Raw genomic sequence first — 23,535 nt, forward strand, 5'->3', positions numbered from 1 at the left:
ATAGGCCATCAATGAAAAAGTCTGGGACCCTTTACATTTCCTTTTTTTAATTGGATTACATAATGGAGCACCTTTAGCTATTTTGGTTGACGAAAGCAACAGAGACATCAGAGAACGGCAGGATAAAGAGAGACATAAAATCATTATTCTAAAGCAGTAATTACAATTAACAAATGTATTAATCTTCAATAACAAAAACAGCTCTAATAAATTAGATTTTCCACTAAACAATATTGATCACATAGAATCTCGTTTTCTTTTCTAGACTACATTAAGATTCTTCAAGGATTTGATGTCCAATAACCATTTCTTCAGGATGATTTATTGTGTTACGGTTTCTTTTATCTCTGTTATTTGCATATGGAAATTGCATGTGAGGACAATAATACAATTTCCTGAGCCTAGTCTCTTACTACACCTTGATATACAGACTTATTTGATAATAAAAGCGATTACAATATATCCAATAAGCCTAATCATAATGAAAATATCCTTTTGGATTTTGAACTGTGCTTTAAGAAAAACGATGTTCATTACAAGGCTGGCAACAATAGTTCAGATTTATCAATGAATAATTGAAGCGCCTTCCTTCAGATTTTATGTAAAAAGTAATGTCATTTCACGGATTATAATCACAGAGTCAGTTTGCCCTCGACATTTTTTATCCAGCATTGCTGCTAATATTCAACAAACTGATCATGGATGGTTTGAAATAATGGTTGTTTGCTTCCTACTGTTATCCTCCTGTCCTTACTCTCTCTATATTCCAGGTTTATAAATATGTTCTCCGGAAAACTGAATATTACTTAGAATTTTAACATTGAAAGGTATGACAAGCCATTTGAAAATCGCTGAATTCATTATTTGATAACCTTTCTGGAAGAATACAAGGCAAGAAACACAAGGGAATAGCTCATTTTGAATTAACATTTGGAAACGCCAGGCGGCCATTTATGAGTAATACATGCAGCTCAACAACAAAATGGCATTTCTATAACACTCACAGATTACATTATATAAAGGCTGAAAGGATCTCAGGAAATGCAGCACACTTCAAAAGCCACAAAAGATATAGATAGGCGGATGGATAGATAGATAGGCTACTTTCACACTAGCGGCAAGACGGATCCGACAGGCTGTTCACCCTGTCGGATCCGTCCTGCCGCTATTTCACCGTGCCGCCGGACTGCCGCTCTGTCCCCATTGACTATAATGGGGATGGGGGGCGGAGCTCCGATGCAGCACGGCGAGAGGATGCCGGACTAAAAGTACTGCATGTCCGACTTTTTAGTCCGGCGACCTCTCACCGCGCACTGCCGTGCTGCGCCGGAGCTCCGCCCTTGTCCCCATTAAAGTCAATGGGGACGGAGCGGCAGTCCAGCGGCACAGTGAAATGGCGGCAGGACGGATCCGACAGGGTGAACAGCCTGTCGGATCCGTCCTGCCGCTAGTGTGAAAGTACCCATAGATAGATAGATAGACAAGTTGGATGTTTACATTGTATCCCCAGTGATAAACAGCCCTTTATATACCCTATGCATATGTTTTTGTTATCTGGAGCATATATTAACCCTTTCGCTACCAGCGCCAGAGCGATGGGTAAACATGGCGCCTGCAGCGAGTGCCATGGCCGGCGGGTCTCCACTGTGTCAAACAGCTAATGACCACGACTGGCAATAATGCCGATCGTGGTTATTAAAGCATTTAGATGCAGTGATCACTGCATCTAAAGGCTCAGAAACCCGGAAGCACACTTCTGGGCTTCTTACTGGCTGGTCCGCCATTTTCTCATTGTTTCTCTTACACAATTTTTTTTATAAAATGTGATCAAAAAGTCACACACACTCCAAAATAGTATCAATAAAAACTACACATTGTTCCGCAAAACATGTGACCCTACACAGCTCAGATAATGGTGATCAGAATATGGTGATGTAGGGGGAAAAAACGTAAAACGATGGAGGAATTATTATTTTATTTTTTTTCCCCAGTTCCACCCTATTTTAAAAAAAAAATTCCTGCTTCCCACTACATTGTATGCCATATTAAATAGTGGCATTAGAAAGTACAACTTGTCCCGCAAAAAATAAGCCCTCATATAGATGTATGAACAGAAAAATAAAAAAGTTATGGCTCAAGGAATATAGGGGAAAAAACCTCTGGTATCCTAAGGAGTTGTTCATCTTCTGGCGATCTCTTGGCAGACTCCCTCCACCCCCCAAGTGGCCGGACCTGTGGAGGGACGCATACTTTCACTCCCCACTGCTTTGTACCCCTTCTACTGCTGAAGAGCTTGAGTCCCATGCTGTTAAAATCTGGTTTGACGTTGCTGTAGCCAATGTCTGGGAACCTTGGTGCTACAGTGCTGGAGCGAAGGAGCCAAGACACAGCGGAGGGAAGCAGGTAAGAATGCTTTTCTCAACAGGTAGTGCCATGTGGGGGAATATGACAAAAGACCCCCAGAAAATGAAAGCTTTTTTAAGAATAGAATATTTTTGCAGATGGCACAGAACGGACATACGGATGCTGAGAGCACATGGTCTGCTGTCTGCATTTTATGCAGCCCAATTCAAGTAAATGGGTCTGCATCCGACAAGCAAAAAAACTGATGCAAATAAGTGACCAAATAACTTAAGTGTGAACTAGGACTAACTTACAGGACTGCAGATAGACCAGAGTCGACACCTCTACATAAACTAAGCTGCTCTGTGCCTGCCGCTGTGACCCTGGAGATGCTCCCTACATGACCCAAGGAACCATTTTTTTCCCCTCAGACCCTGGCATTTAGAGCTGCTCAGAGCAGCAACATTTTTAAGAATTTATATTAGAACAGATTAAGGATTAGCAATACAAATTGCAAACTACAGCACAACCCCGTTAAAATAAGCAAGGCCACTAATACCAGTAGAGACAATCTGGTAAAAATAAGGACTAGAAACACATCAGAGGGAGCTACTATAATAAAATATTTAACTAAGAATATATAGGTTCCTGTGAAAGTAGACAAAAAAAATTGAAAAAGAAAAGTGTACCGATCTTCTCCATTCTTGTTCCGATGTTTTCCAGGTCCCCTGTCAGTCTCTATTTGCTGCACTCTCTCAAGGACATGTGACTACTGTAGCCAATCACTGGCTGCAGCAGTGACTCCCTATAAAGGCCACATGTTAGCGTTGAGAGAGAGATGAAAGAGACCAGTGAAGGGCTCGGGAATCATTGGCATTAGACTAGGGCTCTTGCACACGACCGTATGTAATTTGCTGCATTTTGCGGTCTACAAAAAACGGATCCGCAAAAAATATGGATGACATCCGTGTGCATTCAATTTTTTGCGTAACGGAACATCTGGCCCCTAATAGAACAGTACTATCCCTGTTCGTTATGCGGACAATAGGACATGTTCTATCTTTAAACGGAACGGAAATGGAACGCATACGGAGTACCTTCCATTATTTTTGCGGATCCATTGAAATGAATGGTTCTTTATACGGAACGCAAAAAACAGAACGTAGACGGGGGGGAAAAAAATGTTCGTGTGCAAGAAGCCTAATGGGGGGATCAGTGATTATGACTTCGGAACATTCTGAGTTGTTTTCTAAATATGTTTTCCTGTCTGGACAACCTCTTAAAGTTTAAAAATAACCAAGACTGTAATTTACCTTCTGTGTGTCCACCTATAATAATTCTAATGGAGTTCTGCTCATCCATACAGGTTGCTCTAATTGTACATAATCATCTCTACATACAGTAGAGGTGGGACGAATCCAATTTATTTCAAATCCGAATCCGAAAAGGTTCTCGAATCTTTCGAATCTCGAATCCTGTACATAATTGTGTGAACGGTGTAAGAAACAAAGTCAGACCGCGTCAGTTTGTCTGAACCTTCACCTCCACCCCCCAGTCACGGTCGCACACTCTATGACCGCGATCGTTACGCCCCTGCTCCTATCACTACAGAACATACAGGGTAATACAGCGCCACATACCTCTTACATCCAGTGACATCTCCTTTGATGTAGATGTTCTCTTTCCTTATCTTCTCCTTTCAGACCAGATCACCATTTTTCGTCTCTGTAGTTTGACAAAAATAAAAATCTTAGTTTACTACTTTTCCATGATCCTCGCATCTTCTGTACAAATCATCCTACCACCCCCAATACTGGGCTGCTGTGCTCCCCAATACTATACTGCAGAAACAGATAATACCCCTGATAATACTAGTACCACACAGAGCCCCCCATATAAAAAAAAACTTCTTTGTGGCCTCAGTAGATGCCCCCATAGTGCCCCCCAATAATGTGCTAATAAGAAGTGGCCCCACAGTGCCACCCAATAATGTGCCAGTAAGTGTCCCCATAGATGCCCCCCTAATCATGTGCCAATATCAAGTGCCTCTCTCCTCCCCCCCCTATGTGCCAGTATCAAGTGCGGAGTGCCTCTCTCCTCCCCCCATGTGCCGGTATCATAGTGCCATCTCCCCCCCCAATGTGCCAGTATCATAGTGCCATCTCCCCCCCCAATGTGCCCGTATCATAGTGCCATCTCCCCCCAATGTGCCAGTATCATAGTGCCATCTCCCCCCCCCAATGTGCCAGTATCATAGTGCCATCTCCCCCCCCAATGTGCCAGTATAATAGTGCCATCTCCCCCCAATGTGCCAGTATCATAGTTCCATCTCCCCCCATAATGTGCCAGTATCATAGTGCCATCTCCCCCCATAATGTGCCAGTATCATAGTGCCATCTCCCCCCATAATGTGCCAGTATCATAGTGCCATCTCCCCCCATAATGTGCCAGTATCATAGTGCCATCTCCCCCCATAATGTGCCAGTATCATAGTGCCATCTCCCCCCATAATGTGCCAGTATCATAGTGCCATCTCCCCCCAATGTGCCAGTATCATAGTGCCACCTCCCCCCATAATGTGGCAGTATTATGGTGCCACCTCCCCCCATAATGTGCCAGTATAATAGTGCCACCTCCCCCCATAATGTGCCAGTATCATAGTGCCATCTTCCCCCATAATGTGCCAGTATTATAGTGCCACCTCCCCCCATAATGTGCCAGTATCATAGTGCCATCTCCCCCATAATGTGCCAGTATCATAGTGCCATCTCCCCCATAATGTGCCAGTATCATAGTGCCATCTCCCCCCCAATGTGCCAGTATTATAGTGCCATCTTCCCCCATAATGTGCCAGTATCATAGTGCCTCCCCCCCCCAATGTGCCAGTAGTATCATAATGCCTCTCACCTCTCCCCCTCGCCAATGTGCCAGTAACAGATAACAAAATAAAAAAAACACTTTTACTTACCTCCGCTGCGATGCAGGCCTCTTCTGGCTTGTGTCCCGCGCTGTACGGCTCAGGCGGCGCGATGACATCATCGCGCCGCCCTGCACCGGCCTCTGATAGACTGCGGGCCTTGTGCTGGCAGCCTATCAGAGGAACAGGGAAAGGAAACGCCTTTCCCTCCCCTGTCGCAGCAGCGAAGCGCTCATCTTCTGCTGTGCCCTGCCGCCGCCACCACCAGTCTGGGCCCCACCGGGATTCGTATCCGGTAAATTACGTCGGATTCGTGGATTCGACGAATCCCCCGTCCCATCTCTAATATACAGTATATTTCCTTTCCAAAGTAATGTGTTTGACCCACATAAGCTGCAATCCCTGTAGTCGGCCCCTGCATTCTAAATTTTTAGGTAGCCGACTTTAATCTACTGAGAATTACGTGATCTATTTAATTTTCCAATGCACATTGGAGAGTAGTGCCACAAGCAACAATTATAGAGTTTTATGTGAAATGATAAACCCCAAACCAGTATTGCTGTAGATGTCAACCATTTTTCAACAAATACCTAAAAGCCAATGATTTAAGAAAAAGCAGGATGGTACTTGGATATAGCCTTGTGACATTTGTTGGCCTCTTGATTAGGCACCACCATAAAGAAAAGTGGTAGGATAATTAAAGCACAGAGGCTGGTTAGAGGCATTGTGGTCCAAAAACGAAACAGCTATGTCTGGAATGTATTATCAGAAAATGGCCTATTGCTTACATTAGTTTATTTTTTTTTAGAATTTTTGGTAATTTTTTTGCTAAATTTCCCATGTCCCTATCTACACTCCTCAACACTGAAATTGCAACACCAAGGAAGACAAATCAAGAAGGTGTTTGCATGACCCTGGGCTACAAGCCAGAAGTTCAGCTACCAGAGCCCCATTTACCGGACGCTACTGCTCTTAAAGGTTATCATGGTGCACAAGACAACAATAGAGGTTGAAATGGAGGTCTTTGCTCTTCATTGATGAGGCCAGCTTTTGTCTCAAGTGCAATGATAGCTGGACATTGGTCTGGAGACCACGTGGGCAATGCCATGAAGAGGCCTTCACAAGAGAACATCACACCGGTCCTTCTACTGGTATTATGGTGTGGGGTGGCATAAAGTACGGTAGCCAGACCACTCATTTCAGGTACACTAGCAACTCTGTGTTACATTGATTTGTTTGTGGAACCAGGGGTAGAGTAATTTCTCCAAAGTGTCCCAGGCTGCATATTGTTCATGCTACTGTGAGCAGTGTGCGTTGCTAAACATGCTTCCATGGCCTGCAGCATCTTCAGAATTGTCCCCCATTAGGCACATCTGGGATGCCATTGGTTGGCAATTGCAAAGGGAGCTGCCAATGGATCTTGATAATTTGTGTTCCCAAGTACATTCAGCATGGCAGTAGATTCCTTAGACAACCATTAATAACCTCACTGACAGCATGCCAAGGCGTGTAAGTGTTTGTATTACTGCACCTGGTGCTCATACTCCATACTAAAAAAAGATCTTTGGCATTTTTTGTTTCCATTTTATCATTACAATTAGGGATGAGCGATTCGACTTCGGATGAAACATCCGAAGTTGATTTGCATAAAAGCTCCTGCTCCGTACAGTATTAGAATGTATTGGCTCCGATGAGCCGCAGTTATTGCTTCGCAAAGTCTTGCGAGACTTCGCGTAATAACTTCATAAATGAATTTGTACTGTAAAAAAACATTTCCCGAACTCGGGTTCGGTTCCAAGGAGCTAATCATAGAAGCGAATACATTCTAATACTGTATGGAGCTCCTGCTCAGTACAGTATTAGAACGAAGATTTATGCGAATCGATTTTGGATGTTTCATCCTAAGTCAATTTGCTCATCCCTAATTACAATGTCTATCAATCCTGTGATTTCCATAATGCCCCAACTTTTCCTTCTTGGTGTTGCAATTTCAATGTTAAGGAGTGGATATTTGAAAAGAACTCCTAAAACAAGCAGTTTTCACACTGGCCACTAGGCCTAAAGTATTTATAACTTCTTGTTTCTTGAAAGCAGTCACATTGGCCAAAGACACAATAGACTGGAGATGACCTCAATGACTTCTTTGGGAGAGTTTTCCAGGCATGTTCTGAGACCTGTGAAGAGAACAGGAGGAGGGACTACATAAAAGTATGATATTCTAAATGGGGAATCCTGTGTTATCTATACCAAGGTGACATATGTCATTGTAATTCTGCCTGTGATGATAATGCAATGACTACTGAAGTTAACTATAGGAAACAGGAAGTCTCAACATAATTTTAAGCCTAGTGGCCAGTGGGAAAACTGCAATATTTTAGGTATTATTTTTAAATACAGATAGTGATATGAAAAAATTAAAACAAAAATCACCAAACAATAAAAAAAAATAACATTTAAAAAAAAAAAGAGATTTAACCAATAGGCTAATGTCTGAGGACACATTCCCTTTAATGAAGTATAAGATGCCATCATAGCAAAAGTAAAGGATTATGAGGTAGAGATGGCTGGATGCATAAAAAGCAGCGATGAACAATTCTATTTCTATGGAATCATGTGTGCAAGTATTTAAAGGCTATGTAGACCTTTGGAGGTACATGTTTTATGATTGCATTTTACTCATATTGGGCTAAAAATATTTTTTTCCATTGGTCTTTATTAAAAATATTGAGCCATTCTGTCACAAAGGGTTAACTGTTTGCCTAGCTGTGTGACTGGTACTTTTTACTTTTGACTTTGTGCCGGTCATCTAATAAACCTTATCTCGAATTTACTAAGAGGTAATAAACAGTTATTTAAAGAGGACCATTCATCACTCCTGACAAACCTGTTTTAATAGCTACATGCGTTCCCCATGTAACAACAATTCCAGAACATCTGTTCTTATTGCTGTATGTTGTGCCATTTCTTTATTTCTACTAGAAGTTCTGAATGAATTGCTAGCAGTCTGCAGTAAGGGTACAGATGGGTGGTAACCAGTTGGAAGTGTGTCCCTGCACAGAGACTCTAACCAGTCAGTGCTGCCATTGTAAGTCTGTGCAGGTACACACCTCCACCTAGTTACCACCCCTCTGTATCCTTACTGTAGACTGCTAGCAATTCATTCATAACTTCTAGCAGAAATAATACAGAAATGGCCCAACATAGAGCCATAAGAATAGATGCTCTAGAATTGTTATTACACAGAGAATGCATGTAGCTATTAAAAAAGGCATGTCAGGAGTGGTTACATGTTGCCTTTATCCCACATTCTCCTCAGTAAGATAATAACTGAGCTGTAATGTCAGAGAGCAGAGATAAGGAGCCCATCACATTAGCTGACTGACGGAGCAAAGAGAAAATTCTAATTCCTCTATTAGAGCATCTCAGCCCTGTACAGAAAAAAAGAGTTCCATATTTGTAATAAAGACCAATTAAAAAAATTATTTTTAGCTCAAAATGAGCATAATTCAATAATTAAAAAAATTGCCAACCAAGGGTGTAGCCTTTAAAGTGTAGCAACAATACAATGAAAATAACATGTAACAGATATTGTATACATAATACAAAGCACCTGACAAAGTATTACAGTGACATGTAACACCAATCACAACATAGCCTGAATAAATGACAAATGTACAGTACAAGAAAATTATGCCAGAATGACAATAAATGAAGTGAAAATATTAAAAGGGGTTGTCTCACAAAAAATATTCTGTTGTTTTCAAACCAGCACCTGGATCAGAATACTTTTGTAATTGGGAAAAAGGAAAAAATGCCCCCCCTGCGCTCCTGTTGTTTGACCGGGCAGATCTACCTGGATAGGGAGATCCCGCTGCTTACTGTCTAGTGGTAGTTTTTTGTCCTACGGAGGCTCCTGTACTCAAAGCGGTGACGTCACCACCAGCGGTTTCCCGGGCAACAGACGAACAAGCTCCCTCGCGCTGCGCGTGCTTCCGGCCGGGGCCGCGCTGCTGCTAGGAGGTGAGCCAGGAGGACGCCGCGATTTAAAGGAACAGGACCACTAGAAGAATCTTACAGCAACCAATTCATATTGACCACCACATCGAACCACCAACTGAAGGACCAACATCGGATGAATAATAAGGTAGCGACACTGCTATTATTACTCATGCCAGTTTTCAGTTTTGTTTTGCTTTTTGCCCAAAGGATAACTAATATACACTAATATATTAATATAAATACTGCAACAGGCCAACGCTGACATTTCCAGCACTGCATTAGGCCAGCACTGACATTACCACTTATGGGACTAGCTGTCTTGACCGTACACTCCAGCGCTATCTGTCCTGTATCACCTACAGGGTGACATACCCCTCTACTTTTGTAATTGCATGTAATTAAAAAATTTGTATAGCCACTGAGTTATTCAATAAAATGTAACTCTCTATCTTTATTTATGGCACCACCTGCTGTTTGTTCTTTTTCTTATATCTGTCCATCTCGTTGAGGTGGATGCACATGCTCAGTTTCATCCTTTAAATGCATGAAGCTGTGATAGACAGAGAGCTGCAGAAAAAGGACACATCCTCTGAGCTGGCAGCTTGGTATAAATCTAGCAAAGCAATTGGAGATCTCTGGATCCATATGAGGAACAAGTGGTTCTAGCTTTGTTAGAAAGAGGCTGCCATGTACTACATGATGTCTGATTATTTTATTTTTATTTTTACATTAATCATGGGATAACCCCTTAAATCTTGTTTACTGTCCTGCAAGGCAGAGACACAACCAAAGTCTGACGTGGTAAAGAACAACAATGTACGGAAAGTTTTTATTTCAGTGACTTTTCCTTCAGAAATGAAGAAGCACAAAAGAACACATTAAGAAATGGAACAGCTTTGTTTTATTAGGAATAGTTACTAACATTTACAAAATGGTCAGTAAACTGTCCTTCCGTATTCTTCGTTAATATTTTATATTTCATGACCAGGGACAAAATGTCACAAATAATCAGTGTTTATAAAACATAATTCATTCTTACTCCTTAGCAAGCTGGATGCTGGATGGCTTGGCTCCTATTGGGATCCCATGCTTATGTAAAGAGTTGATCAAGATTTCACGCATTTCTTGGTTGTAGGAATCAAAGTCAAAGACATTGCGGACAACATTTGCCAGCCCCTCATTGGGAAATTTCTGGTTAGAGACAAAAATCAAAACACAATATATGTTAGGAAGTATCCGAAAATATGCTTAATATATACATATCACGCAAGTATGTTTACAGTACATTGTATGAGTACAGAAAAACAAAGGAAGAAGCTTAGAGTCTTTGTCAGGTTAGGGTTCATTCAGACGGCTGCATACTGTCCTCAAAAATGCGGATCCGTTTTTATGCGAATTAGATGCTGACCCATTAACTTCAATGGGGCCCTTTTCTTCCATTCCATGGCAAAACAAATGAAACATGTCCTATACTTGTCAGTGTCTGTGAAGGTTCTCATTTATCCAGGTCATGGTATATCTGTAAAGAATAAATCAAGGCAACTGGACTTACTGTAGATTTCTTGAAAACGTTTCACTCGTTCTTCCAACGAGCTTTCTCAATTCTGAGTGACTGTACAAGAATTTTCTGGGAATAAATATGTAACTGAATCAACATCTGGTAATTATACCCATCATGGGGTCAGAGGTCATTATACCCAGCATGGGGTCAAAGGTGTTGATTCCATTATCCTAATTGAAGTCAGTAGGTGATAATGACCTCCCAGAAAAAGGTGTCAAGACAGCATTGTATGTGGCAGACAATAGATGTCTAACCCCCCCTGCCTCTATTCAAGCTTAGCTTCTCCATTTTTACGTAGATGGCCTCCTTCACACCTCGTTTGTACCAATCGGCCTCCTTATACAAAACACGTACTTGACTGTCTTCAAAGGTGTGACCTGTTTCTTTTAGATGTAATAGAGGCGGGGGGGTTAGACATCTCTATTGTCTGCCACATACAATGCTGTCTTGACACCTTTTTCTGGGAGGTCATTATCACCTACTGACTCCAATTAGGATAATGGAATCAACACTTTTGACCCCATGCTGGGTATATAATTACCAGATGTTGATTCAGTTACATATTTATTCCCAGAGAATTCTTGTACAGTCACTCAGAATTGAGAAAGCTCGTTGGAAGTACGAGTGAAACGTTTTCAAGAAATCTACAGTAAGTCCAGTTGCCTTGATTTATTCTTTACAGATATACTTGTCAGTGAAAATCAGGACGTGGCCCCATTGAAGTCTATGGGTACACAAAAATACGGAATGCAATCAGTTTATTTTTACGGACATGTTGAACTGCATGCAAAAAATGAAAGACACTCTGCAGAAGCAAACTTCTGATAAAATAAACACTATTTAGAAAGTTGCTTTATTTTGCATTTAGAAAGCAGATGAACAATGAAAAGGACAGTGCAAAGGTATAGCCTTTAAAAGAACAATTTGGGCAAATCATAGTGTGCTATGTGATACAATGCCTGAGGAGTACAGTAGCGCAGCATAATTATGCACCAAATCTATGGCAGTTTATTTGCAGTAGAATGGGAGCTGCTAATGCTGTAGATACAGCAGAAGATTTGGCGTTTCTGCGGACCCGAGCAAAGTTACATTTGGGGCCCTAGGCAAAACACTCCACCCCCACTCACTGCTAGTCTTGCTGAATAGCTAGCCAGAGGGAATGGGGCGGCAGGCCAAGCAGTAGTCTAATGTGCAGCAACTCCTTGGTGTCCTGTTACATCCACCACAAAAAGAAGCCAATTTGGAAATATGTAATAGACAAGCCCCACTTGCACAGAACATCTTGATGCTGGCTAGAGAGGAGAAGGAGCAATGTGCCACTGACGAGTGACATCATGTAAGGAGCAGCAGCCAGTTGGCGGTGGAGAGTAAGTCATACTCATATGGGCCTATACCATAGTTTTCCACTGTATCTGCATCCTGAAGATGCAGACACAGATGAAAGTTAAACCACTGTCAGGCGCTCGGCTTTTCTGAGCCCCTGACAAAGTGAAAACAGAATGTTAGAAATCTTTGCTAATTTACTGAAAAGGAAAAACTAAAACATAGCATTGACTTAAGTATTCAAACTTTTTACTCAGTACTTAATTGCAGCACCTTTCGCTGAGCCTCCACAGTATTCTTGGGTATGATGCCACAAGATTTGCACATCAGGATTTGGCCATCAGTAGATGACATTTTTGTCTCTGATTAAGATATGGAGAAGGGGCTTAAGAGGTGAGATGTGGGCCACAGCAGTTGAATTCAGAGGGCTTGGGTGGCCCCATGGGCATCGGCCCACCAGGAAATTTTCCTGTAAGGTCTATAGCCAACGCGCCCCTGGGATTTGGGGATATTCTGCCATTCTTCTCTGCACATACTCTTAAGCTCTGCTAAGTTGGAAGGGGACCCTTAGTGAATTTTCAGGTCTTTTGGGAGATGTTTGATTGGGTTCAAGTGAGGGCTCCGGCTTCACATTCACAGCCAAGACAACATTCACAGAGGTTGTTGTCTTGGCTGTGTGACTAGGGTCATTGTCTTTTTGGAAGGTGAACCTTCAGTCCAGTGACATCCAGAGATTTCTGAATCAGGTTTTCATTATGAATATCTCTGTACTTTGCTCCATTTAGCTTTCCCTCAATCCTAACCAGTCTTTCTGTATCAGCCACAAAATAAAACGCCACAGCATGATGCTGCCACCACAGTACTTCACTGTAGGGATGGTATTGGGTAGATGATGAGCAGTGCCCAGTTTCCACTAGACAAGATGCTTAGAATTGACGCCAGAAAGTTCACCCCCTGGTTTCATAAGACCATAGAATCGTGTTTCTGTCTGAGAGTCCTTTAGATGTTTTTTTGCAAACTCCAAGTGGGCTTTCATGTATATTTTACTAATACTGAGGAGAGGCTTTTTGCTGGTCACTCTGCCATAAAGCCCAGACTGGTGGAGTGCTGCAGTGATGTTTGACCTTCTGGAAGTTTTTCCCCATCTTCACACAGGATCTTTGGAGCTCAGCCAGAGGTTCTTGGTCAACACTCTTACCAAGGCCCTTCTCCCCCGATTACTTAGTTTGATTGGGCGTTCAGCTCTAGGAAGAGGTTGTTCCAAAGTTATTCCATTTAAGTATTATTAATCTTGGGAACATTCAGTGCAGCAGATCTTTTATTTTTACCCTTCTCCAGATGTGGGCCTCCACATAATACTGTCGCTGAACTCTACAGGCAGTTCTTTCATCCTCATGGCTTGTTTTTGCCCTGATATGCAGTCAGCTGTGAGACAGGGGTATGTCTTTCCAAATCATGTCCAATCAACGGAAATTACCACAAGTGGACTCCAATCAAGGTATAGAAATATCTCAAAGATGTTCAATAGAAATAACTCTACAGGTAGTTCTTTCATCCTCATGGCTTGTTTTTGCCCTGATATGCAGTCAGCTGTGAGACCTTATATAGACAGGGGTATGTCTTTCCAAATAATGTCCAATCAACTGAAATTACCACAAGTGGACTCCAATCAAGGTATAGAAATATCTTAAAGATGATCAAGAGAAATGGGAGGCCCCCAGAGCTAAATTTCATGTGTCATAGCAAAGACAAAGTGTTCTGCCCATTTTGTGCATAGTAAATGTACGCAATGTTATGTTTGACGTTGCTGCCATCTAGTGGTCAAAGTTAGTTAGTACTTTGCCAGAACGTTACAGGAAGTGTATTTTTCTCAGAGTCAGAGGCAGTAACCTTTAACCTGGAACTGTATTTCCTCCATTTCATGACTGCTCCTGGATCTAGCAGACTGCATGCAGAGGAGCTCTTGATCTATTCCTGGACTTATGATGGAATTGTCTGTGAGTACTCTCACTGATGGAGTGAGGCTGCTGTATTATGTTTAATGTACTGACACATGTTTTGTGTATGTTTCTGTTGTAGTTTTACAAAGTTATTTAGAAAAGAGAATACATACAAATCTGATGTCTCACATTTCTTGACTTCTGTATTATTGTTAAGCTGTCTGACTAGTGTTATACAAAAGTCAATAACGCGAAGCAGAACACAAAGGGTCTGAATATTTATTTCAATGTGAAATTTTAGTTTGTCCGTATTAATATATTTGCAAATATTTCTAAAATTCTGTTCTGAATTTGTCTTCATGAGGTACTAAGTGCAGATTGATGGGGGAAAATGTGTGTATATATATATTATATATTTTTATTTATTTTTTTAATACAAGGCCACAAACAAAATGTGAAAAAAGTTAAAAGACTTTCTGAACACACTGTTCTTTTCTTTCATAAAAAAATACTCAATCATGAATTCAGTCATGAATTCACTCCGGAATTCTGGCTTCAAAAAGTCACATCCATACTCCAGAGGTAAACAACTGGATAAACTTGGTTAATAAGGTTAAAAACTACGAACGGATTCTCTATAAGCAGAGAGATGCACTAGAGAAATGGACTAAGATATGGGAGGACTGGAAGTGTTGACTTAACTGCATTTGTATCTGTATATATATATATATATATATATATATATATATATATTTTTTTTTTTTTTCTCTTCCCTTTCTTCCTTCCTTCCTTCCTTCTCCCCTTCCTTCTCTGCCCTTTAGGGGGGGTGGGGGGGGGGGAGGTGTTGGGGGTAAAATGGCATTAATTATATTAAGTTTGAATATCTTGTGTGTATTCATTTTGTATATCAATAAAGAGATTGAAGTTAAAAAAAGTCACAAAATAGAATCTGTGCAACTTTTTGAGCTCACTTGCCAAAAAAATAATAATAATTGTGACTTGTTGCATATTTACACCTCTTCAGTTTGAAATATGGGTGGGGCAGTTGGTGTAGTTAGCTATATTAACGAGTTCCTCTCCAGATTTATCACTGAGACTTTTTATATGAGTCGAAAAAAGGCCGCAATCTCATTCCAGTAGGAGGGTAGAGTAGAAAAACTGGAGTTTTAGACAAAAGTGTTAGGTTTAAGGATATGACAAATTTATCAAACAATCTGCGACATCTGATAAACATGGCATAAAGTACGCCAACACAGACTCAAGCATAACGGACTTCAAATATTCCCCTCATGATAAATTCCCCAAATGTGTCCACGTAGGTAATAGCTCATTGATTGAAAGAATTACATTATCGCTGTAGACATTAATCCATAAAAACACCAGTTAGTCCATTTTATTGATGAAAGGTCACATGGCTGTATCTGTCCTTCATTTACATGCTCATGTTAGACTATTTTTAAAGGCAATCAATGTAAGAATTTGCTTTCAGTCAATGCTTCTTAATTGTGGCTTACATAATAGAAACTACCTATAAATGACCCATTTTAGAAGCCAGACCATTCAAAACTGATTTCTGAAAAACTTTGTTAAACCTTTAGGTGTTCAACAGGAATTAAAGGAAAATGGAGGTTAAGTTTAAAGGCTGCTATCCTGCTCAATGGAGACCCCCCCATACCCTAAGGAAGTTTACGCACGTGAGTGGTCCACCTGGACCTTATCTTATTATATCATCTTACATGCTTACGCCGTTTTTGTTTACTGCTTATTGTGGCACCCTGTGTAGCCCATATGAATCGTATCACGTAGCATGGTGCTTATTCATTAGTTTTTTACTCAGGCATTACTCAGAAGGGTCTCCATTATCAGATAACTATCTTTTTGATTGTCTGTTTTTTGTTAATGTATTGCCCTTTTTTTTAATCCCCTGATGTACCTTTGATTTATCTATTGGGGGAAATGCGTTGAGATCTAGGGTAAGTTTTCTTTTGTTGTTGTTTATTTTGGTAGGGCTTCTAGGGGCATATTAGGCCTAGGTACGAGGACAAAGGGCATCCACCATTAGGGTGTGCCTCTGGGCTGAGCAATTATTCAGGGACCCAATAGGGTCAGACTTACCAATACCAAGTCCCGATTTAGCCACTGGGGTTCCTTGGTTATTTATTATTATCTTAGCAGTGTTACATTGGGGTTTATATTGTTAGCCCGAACTGGGCTTCTTTTATATAATCTGTATGAAAATTTAAGTCTTAATTGGTCTATGCCTTCTGTGATATGATTTAGATTTTTGCATGACCCACAGTTTTGATTATCTACTCTTATGTTTCTAAAGTATAAAAATGTCCTTTTTTGTGCAGATTTTTCATTATAATCCATTTTTTCCGGTAGCACAGCAAGGGTTAATGGGCAAAACAAACCTCAATATTGATTACCCTGATTCTGCAGTTTACAGAAACACCCCATATGTGGTTGTAAACTGCTGTATAGACACACTGCAGGACGCAGAAGAGAAGGCGCACAATATTGTTCTTGGAGAGCAAGTTTTGCTAGAATAGTTTTCGGGCACCATATTATATTGGGTGAGATCTTGAGATACCCCAACAGTAGAAATTCCCAAACGGTGACTCCATTTTGGAAACTACACCCCTCAAGGAATTTATTGAGGGGTGCAGTGAGCAATATGACTCGGCAAGCATTTCAAAGAATTTAGAAACACATGGCTGTGAAGATGAAAAATTTCATTTCTTTTTTTTACAATAAAACATTGCTTTAGCACCAAATGTTTCATTTTCACAAGGATTAATAGGAGAAAATGCACCCCACAATTTTTGTTAAATACAGCAACACCCCATATGTGGTCATAAACTGCTGTCTGGGGACATGGCAGTATTCAGAAGAGAAGGAGTTGAACCCGGATTTTCTAACATGGAATTTTCTTTAATCTTTTTAAAGTTCATAACTTTTTTTTTTACTTTTTTGTTGACTGAGCTTTGTGAGGGCTTGTTTTTTACAGGACAAGATGTAGTTTTTATTGATACAATTTTGGGGTACATATGACTTTTTATGCCACTTTTTTGGAAGGTGATGTGTGCAAAAATGGAAATTCTGTCAGTGTATTATTTATGAGGTTCTAGATAGGGATGAGTGAACCCGAACTGTATAGTGACACGGACCCGAACCCGAACATTTTCGTAAAAGTCCGGGTTCGGTGTTCAGCGCTTTCTTGGCGCTTTTTGAAAGGCTGCAAAGCAGCCAATCAACAAGCGTCATACTACTTGCCCCAAGAGGCCATCACAGCCTTGGCTACTATTGGCATGGCTGTGATTGGCCAGTGCAGCATGTGACCCAGCCTCTATATAAGCTTGGGTCACGTAGCGCTGCACGTCACTCTGCTGATTCAAGCATAGGGAGAGGTTGCAGCTGCGACGTTAGGGCGAGATTAGGCAGATTAACTCCTCCAAAAGACTTCATTCTGTGATCGATCTGCAGCTGTGGATCATTGAAGTGCTATTATTGACTTGCTCACTTTTTTGAGGCTGCCCAGAGCGTTTTTAGATCACTTTTTTTCTGGGGTGATCGGCGGCCATTTTGTGACTTGTGGTGCGCCAGCACGAGCTATCACCAAGTGTATTTAACCATCGATAGTGTGGTTATTTTGTGCTATATCCTACATCAGCTGCAGGCTGAGCCTGTGTCACCGAAGTGCATTTAACCATCAACAGTCTGGTTATTTTTTGGCCATATACTACATCAGCTGCAGGCTGAGCCTGTTTCACCCAAGTGCATTTAACCATCAACAGTGTGGTTATTTTTTGGCCATATATTACATCAGGGGCAAGTTGAGCCTGTCACCCAGCGCCTAAAAAATAGACCTGACATTTCTATTCAACCAAATCTGCACAGTTTTAGCTGGTCAAGTTATTTGTAGTGACCGTCAAAGCAGACTTTTTGTTCTGGGTTGAAAAAGCATTCCCAAATTTGCCATTCTGAAAATAACTAGTTTGTGGTATTTCAGGCCTACTTGAAATCTATCCCAAAAAGAAAATCTTACATTGAAGTTATTGATAGTGTCTTTCAGAAAAACCTAAGACACACGCTAGCGTGCTGATAGAAGTGTCATTCTGTGATTAAACCTATAACTGTCACACAGCGCAAAAAAAAACCAGGTCTCACATCTCTATTCAACCAAATCTGCACAGTTTTAGCTGGTCAAGTTATTTGTAGTGACCGTCAAAGCAGACTATTTGTTCTGGGTTGAAAAAGCATTCCCAAATTTGCCATTCTGAAAATAACTAGTTTGTGGTATTTGAGGCCTACTTGAAATCTATCCCAAAAAGAAAATCTTACATCGAAGTTATTGATAGTGTCATTCAGAAAAACCTAAGACACATGCTAGCGTGCTGATAGAAGTGTCATTCTGTGATTAAACCTATAACTGTCACACAGCGCAAAAAAAAACAGGTCTCACATCTCTATTCAACCAAATCTGCACAGTTTTAGCTGGTCAAGTTATTTGTAGTGACCGTCAAAGCAGACTTCTTGTTCTGGGTTGAAAAAGCATTCCCAAATTTGCCATTCTGAAAATAACTACACTGCTCAAAAAAATAAAGGGAACACTTAAACAACACAATGTAACTCCAAGTCAATCACACTTCTGTGAAATCAAACTGTCCACTTAGGAAGCAACACTGAGTGACAATCAATTTCACATGCTGTTGTGCAAATAGGATAGACAACAGGTGGAAATTATAGGCAATTAGCAAGACACCCCCAATAAAGGAATGGTTCTGCAGGTGGTGATCACAGACCACTTCTCAGTTCCTATGCTTCCTGGCTGATGTTTTGGTCACTTTTGAATGCTGGCGGTGCTTTCACTCTAGTGGTAGCATGAGACGGAGTCTACAACCCACACAAGTGGCTTAAGTAGTGCAGCTTATCCAGGATGGCACAACAATGCGAGCTGTGGCAAGAAGGTTTGCTGTGTCTGTCAGCGTAGTGTCCAGAGCATGGAGGCGCTATCAGGAGACAGGCCAGTACATCAGGAGACGTGGAGGAGGCCGTAGGAGGGCAACAACCCAGCAGCAGGACCGCTACCTCCGCCTTTGTGCAAGGAGGAACAGGAGGAGCACTGCCAGAGCCCTACAAAATGACCTCCAGCAGGCCACAAATGTGCATGTGTCTGCTCAAACGGTCAGAAACAGACTCCATGAGGGTGATATGAGGGCCCGACGTCCACAGGTGGGGGTTGTGCTTACAGCCCAACACCGTGCAGGACGTTTGGCATTTGCCAGAGAACACCAAGATTGGCAAATTCGCCACTGGCGCCCTGTGCTCTTCACAGATGAAAGCAGGTTCACACTGAGCACATGTGACAGACGTGACAGAGTCTGGAGATGCCGTGGAGAACATTCTGCTGCCTGCAACATCCTCCAGCAATGCCAGCATGACCGTTTTGGCATTGGGTCAGTAATGGTGTGGAGTGGCATTTCTTTGGAGGGCCGCACAGCCCTCCATGTGCTCGCCAGAGGTAGCCTGACTGCCATTAGGTACCGAGATGAGATCCTCAGACCCCTTGTGAGACCATATGCTGGTGCGGTTGGCCCTGGGTTCCTCCTAATGCAAGACAATGCTAGACCTCATGTGGCTGGAGTGTGTCAGCAGTTCCTGTAAGATGAAGGCATTGATGCTATGGACTGGCCTGCCCATTCCCCAGACCTGAATCCAATTGAGCACATCTGGGACATCATGTCTCGCTCTATCCACCAACGTCACGTTGCACCACAGACTGTCCAGGAGTTGGCAGATGCTTTAGTCCAGGTCTGGGAGGAGATCCCTCAGGAGACCGTCCGCCACCTCATCAGGAGCATGCACAGGCGTTGTAGGGAGGTCATACAGGCACGTGGAGGCCACACACACTACTGAGCCTTATTTTGACTTGTTTTAAGGACATTACATCAAAGTTGGATCAGCCTGTAGTGTGTTTTTCCACTTTAATTTTGAGTGTGACTCCAAATCCAGACCTCCATGGGTTAAAAAATTTGATTTCCATTTTTTTATTTTTGTGTGATTTTGTTGTCAGCACATTCAACTATGTAAAGAACAAAGTATTTCAGAAGAATATTTAATTAACTCAGATCTAGGATGTGTTATTTTTGTGTTCCCTTTGTTTTTTTGAGCAGTGTAGTTTGTGGTATTTCAGGCCTACTTGAAATCTATCCCAAAAAGAAAATCTTACATTGAAGTTATTGATAGTGTCATTCAGAAAAACCTAAGACACACGCTAGCGTGCTGATAGAAGTGTCATTCTGTGATTAAACCTATAACTGTCACACAGCGCAAAAAAAAACAGGTCTCACATCTCTATTCAACCAAATCTGCACTGTTTTAGCTGGTCAAGTTATTTGTAGTGACCGTAAAAGCACACTTTTTTTTCTGGGTTGAAAAAGCATTCCCAAATTTGCCATTCTCAAAATTGTGGTGAACGGGAACAATGAGGAAAACATCTAATAAGGGACGCGGACGTGGACGTGGACATGGTCGTGTTAGTGGACCCTCTGGTGCTGGGAGAGGACGTGGCCGTTCTGCCACAGCCACACGTCCTAGTGAACCAACTACCTCAGGTCCCAGTAGCCAGCAGAATTTACAGCGATATTTGGTGGGGCCCAATGCCGTTCTAAGGATGGTAAGGCCTGAGCAGATACAGGCATTAGTCAATTGGGTGGCCGACAGTGGATCCAGCACGTTCACATTATCTCCCACCCAGTCTTCTGCAGAAAGCGCACAGATGGCACATGAAAACCAAGCCCATCGGTCTGTCACATCACCCCCATGCATATCAGGGAAACTGTCTGAGCCTCAAGTTATGCAGCAGTCTCTTTGAAGACTCTGCTGCCAGGGTTTCCCAAGGGCATCCACCTAGCCCTTCCCCAGGGGTGGAAGAGATAGAATGCACTAACGCACAACCACTTATTTTTCCTGATGATGAGGACATGGGAATACCACCTCAGCACGTCTCTGATGATGACGAAACACAGGTGCCAACTGCTGCGTCTTTCTGCAGTGTGCAGACTGAACAGGAGGTCAGGGATCAAGACTGGGTGGAAGACGATGCAGGGGACGATGAGGTCCTAGACCCCACATGGAATGAAGTGGTTTGCACGCTGTGCCATCAGAGCCTGAAGCGAGGCATTAACGTTCTGAACGTTAGCACAACCTGCATGACCAGGCACCTGCATGCAAAGCATGAACTGCAGTGGAGTAAACACCTTAAAAACAAGGAAGTCACTGAGGCTCCCCCTGCTACCTCTTCTGCTGCTGCCTCGGCCTCTTCTGCTGCTGCCGTCGCCTCGGCCTCTTCTGCTGCTGCTACCGCCGCCTCGGCCTCTTCCTCTGCCTCTGGAGGAACGTTGGCACCTGCCGCCCAGCAAACATGGGATGTACCACCAACACCACCACCTGCGTCACCAAGCATCTCAACCATGTCACACGGCAGCGTTCAGCTCTCCATCTCACAAACATTTGAGAGAAAGCGTAAATTCCCACCTAGCCACCCTCGATCCCTGGCCCTGAATGCCAGCATTTCTAAACTACTGGCCTATGAAATGCTGTCATTTAGGCTGGTGGACACACACAGCTTCAAACAGCTCATGTCACTTGCTGTCCCACAGTATGTTGTTCCCAGCCGCCACTACTTCTCCAAGAGAGCCGTGCCTTCCCTGCACAAACAAGTGTCCGATAAAATCAAGTGTGCACTGCGCAACGCCATCTGTGGCAAGGCACCTAACCACAGATACGTGGACCAGTAAGCACGGCCAGGGACGCTATATCTCCCTAACTGCACACTGGGTAAATGTAGTGGCGGCTGGGCCCCAGGCGGAGAGCTGTTTGGCGCACGTCCTTCCGCCGCCAAGGATCGCAGGGCAACATTCTTTGCCTCCTGTCTCCTCCTCCTCCTACTCAGCTTCCTCCTCCTCTTCTTCCACCTGCTCATCCAGTCAGCCACACACCTTCACCACCAACTTCAGCACAGCACGGGGTAAACGTCAGCAGGCCATTCTGAAACTCATATGTTTGGGGGACAGGCCCCACACCGCACAGGAGTTGTGGCGGGGTATAGAACAACAGACCGACGAGTGGTTGCTGCCGGTGAGCCTCAAGCCCGGCCTGGTGGTGTGCGATAATGGGCGAAATCTCGTTGCAGCTCTGGGACTAGCCGGTTTGACGCACATCCCTTGCCTGGCGCATGTGCTGAATTTGGTGGTGCAGAAGTTCATTCGCAACTACCCCGACATGTCAGTGCGGGCCGTCTGTTCGCGCTTCCGGCGTTCACACCCTGCCGCTGCCTGCCTGTCTGCGCTACAGCGTAACTTCGGCCTTCCCGCTCACCGCCTCATATGCGATGTACCCACCAGGTGGAACTCCACCTTGCATATGCTGGACAGACTGTGTGAGCAGCAGCAGGCCATAGTGGAGTTTCAGCTGCAGCACGCACGGGTCAGTCGCACTGCGGATCAGACACACTTCACCACCAATGACTGGGCCTCCATGCGAGACCTGTGTGCCCTGTTGCGTTGTTTCGAGTACTCCACCAACATGGCCAGTGGCGATGACGCCGTTATCAGCGTTACAATACCACTTCTGTGTCTCCTTGAGAAAACACTTAGGGCGATGATGGAAGAGGAGGTGGCCCAGGAGGAAGAGGGGTCATTTTTAGCACTTTCAGGCCAGTCTCTTCGATGTGACTCAGAGGGAGGTTTTTTGCAACACCAGAGGCCAGGTACAAATGTGGCCAGACAGGGCCCACTACTGGAGGACGAGGAGGACGAGGATGAGGTGGAGGAGGATGAGGATGAAGCATGTTCACAGCGGGGTGGCACCCAAAGCAGCTCGGGCCCATCACTGGTGCGTGGCTGGGGGGAAACTCAGGACGATGACGATACGCCTCCCACAGAGGACAGCTTGTCCTTACCTCTGGGCAGCCTGGCACACATGAGCGACTATATGCTGCAGTGCCTGCGCAACGACAGCAGAGTTGCCCACATTTTAACGTGTGCGGACTACTGGGTTGCCACCCTGCTGGATCCCCGGTACAAAGACAATGTGCCCACCTTACTTCCTACACTGGAGCATGATAGGAAGATGCGCGAGTACAAGCGCACGTTGGTAGACGCGCTACTGAGAGCATTCCCAAATGTCACAGGGGAACCAGTGGAAGCCTAAGGCGAAGGCAGAGGAGGAGCAAGAGGTCGCCAACGCAGCGGTGTCACGCCCAGCTCCTCTGAGGCAGGGTTAGCATGGCAGAGATGTGGAAAAGTTTTGTCAACACGCCACAGCTAAGTGCACCACCACCTGATACGGAACGTGTTAGCAGGAGGCAACATTTCATTAACATGGTGGAACAGTACCTGTGCACACCCCTCCACGTACTGACTGATGGTTCGGCCCCATTCAACTTC

At 43.3% G+C, this 23,535-nt stretch overlaps 1 protein-coding gene across 1 annotated transcript in view; it reads right to left on the reverse strand.

The window, feature by feature from the left end:
• Window positions 1–23,535, reverse strand: part of VWA8 (von Willebrand factor A domain containing 8) — a 443,862-nt gene that overhangs the window by 141,002 nt on the left and 279,325 nt on the right. Inside the window, 1 exon segment of the mRNA XM_040425409.1 lies at window positions 10,299–10,450. Within this exon segment, the coding sequence (XP_040281343.1) occupies window positions 10,299–10,450 (152 nt within the window).

This window comes from Bufo bufo, chromosome 3 (genome assembly GCF_905171765.1).
Source record: "Bufo bufo chromosome 3, aBufBuf1.1, whole genome shotgun sequence".
Lineage (NCBI taxonomy): Eukaryota > Metazoa > Chordata > Amphibia > Anura > Bufonidae > Bufo > Bufo bufo.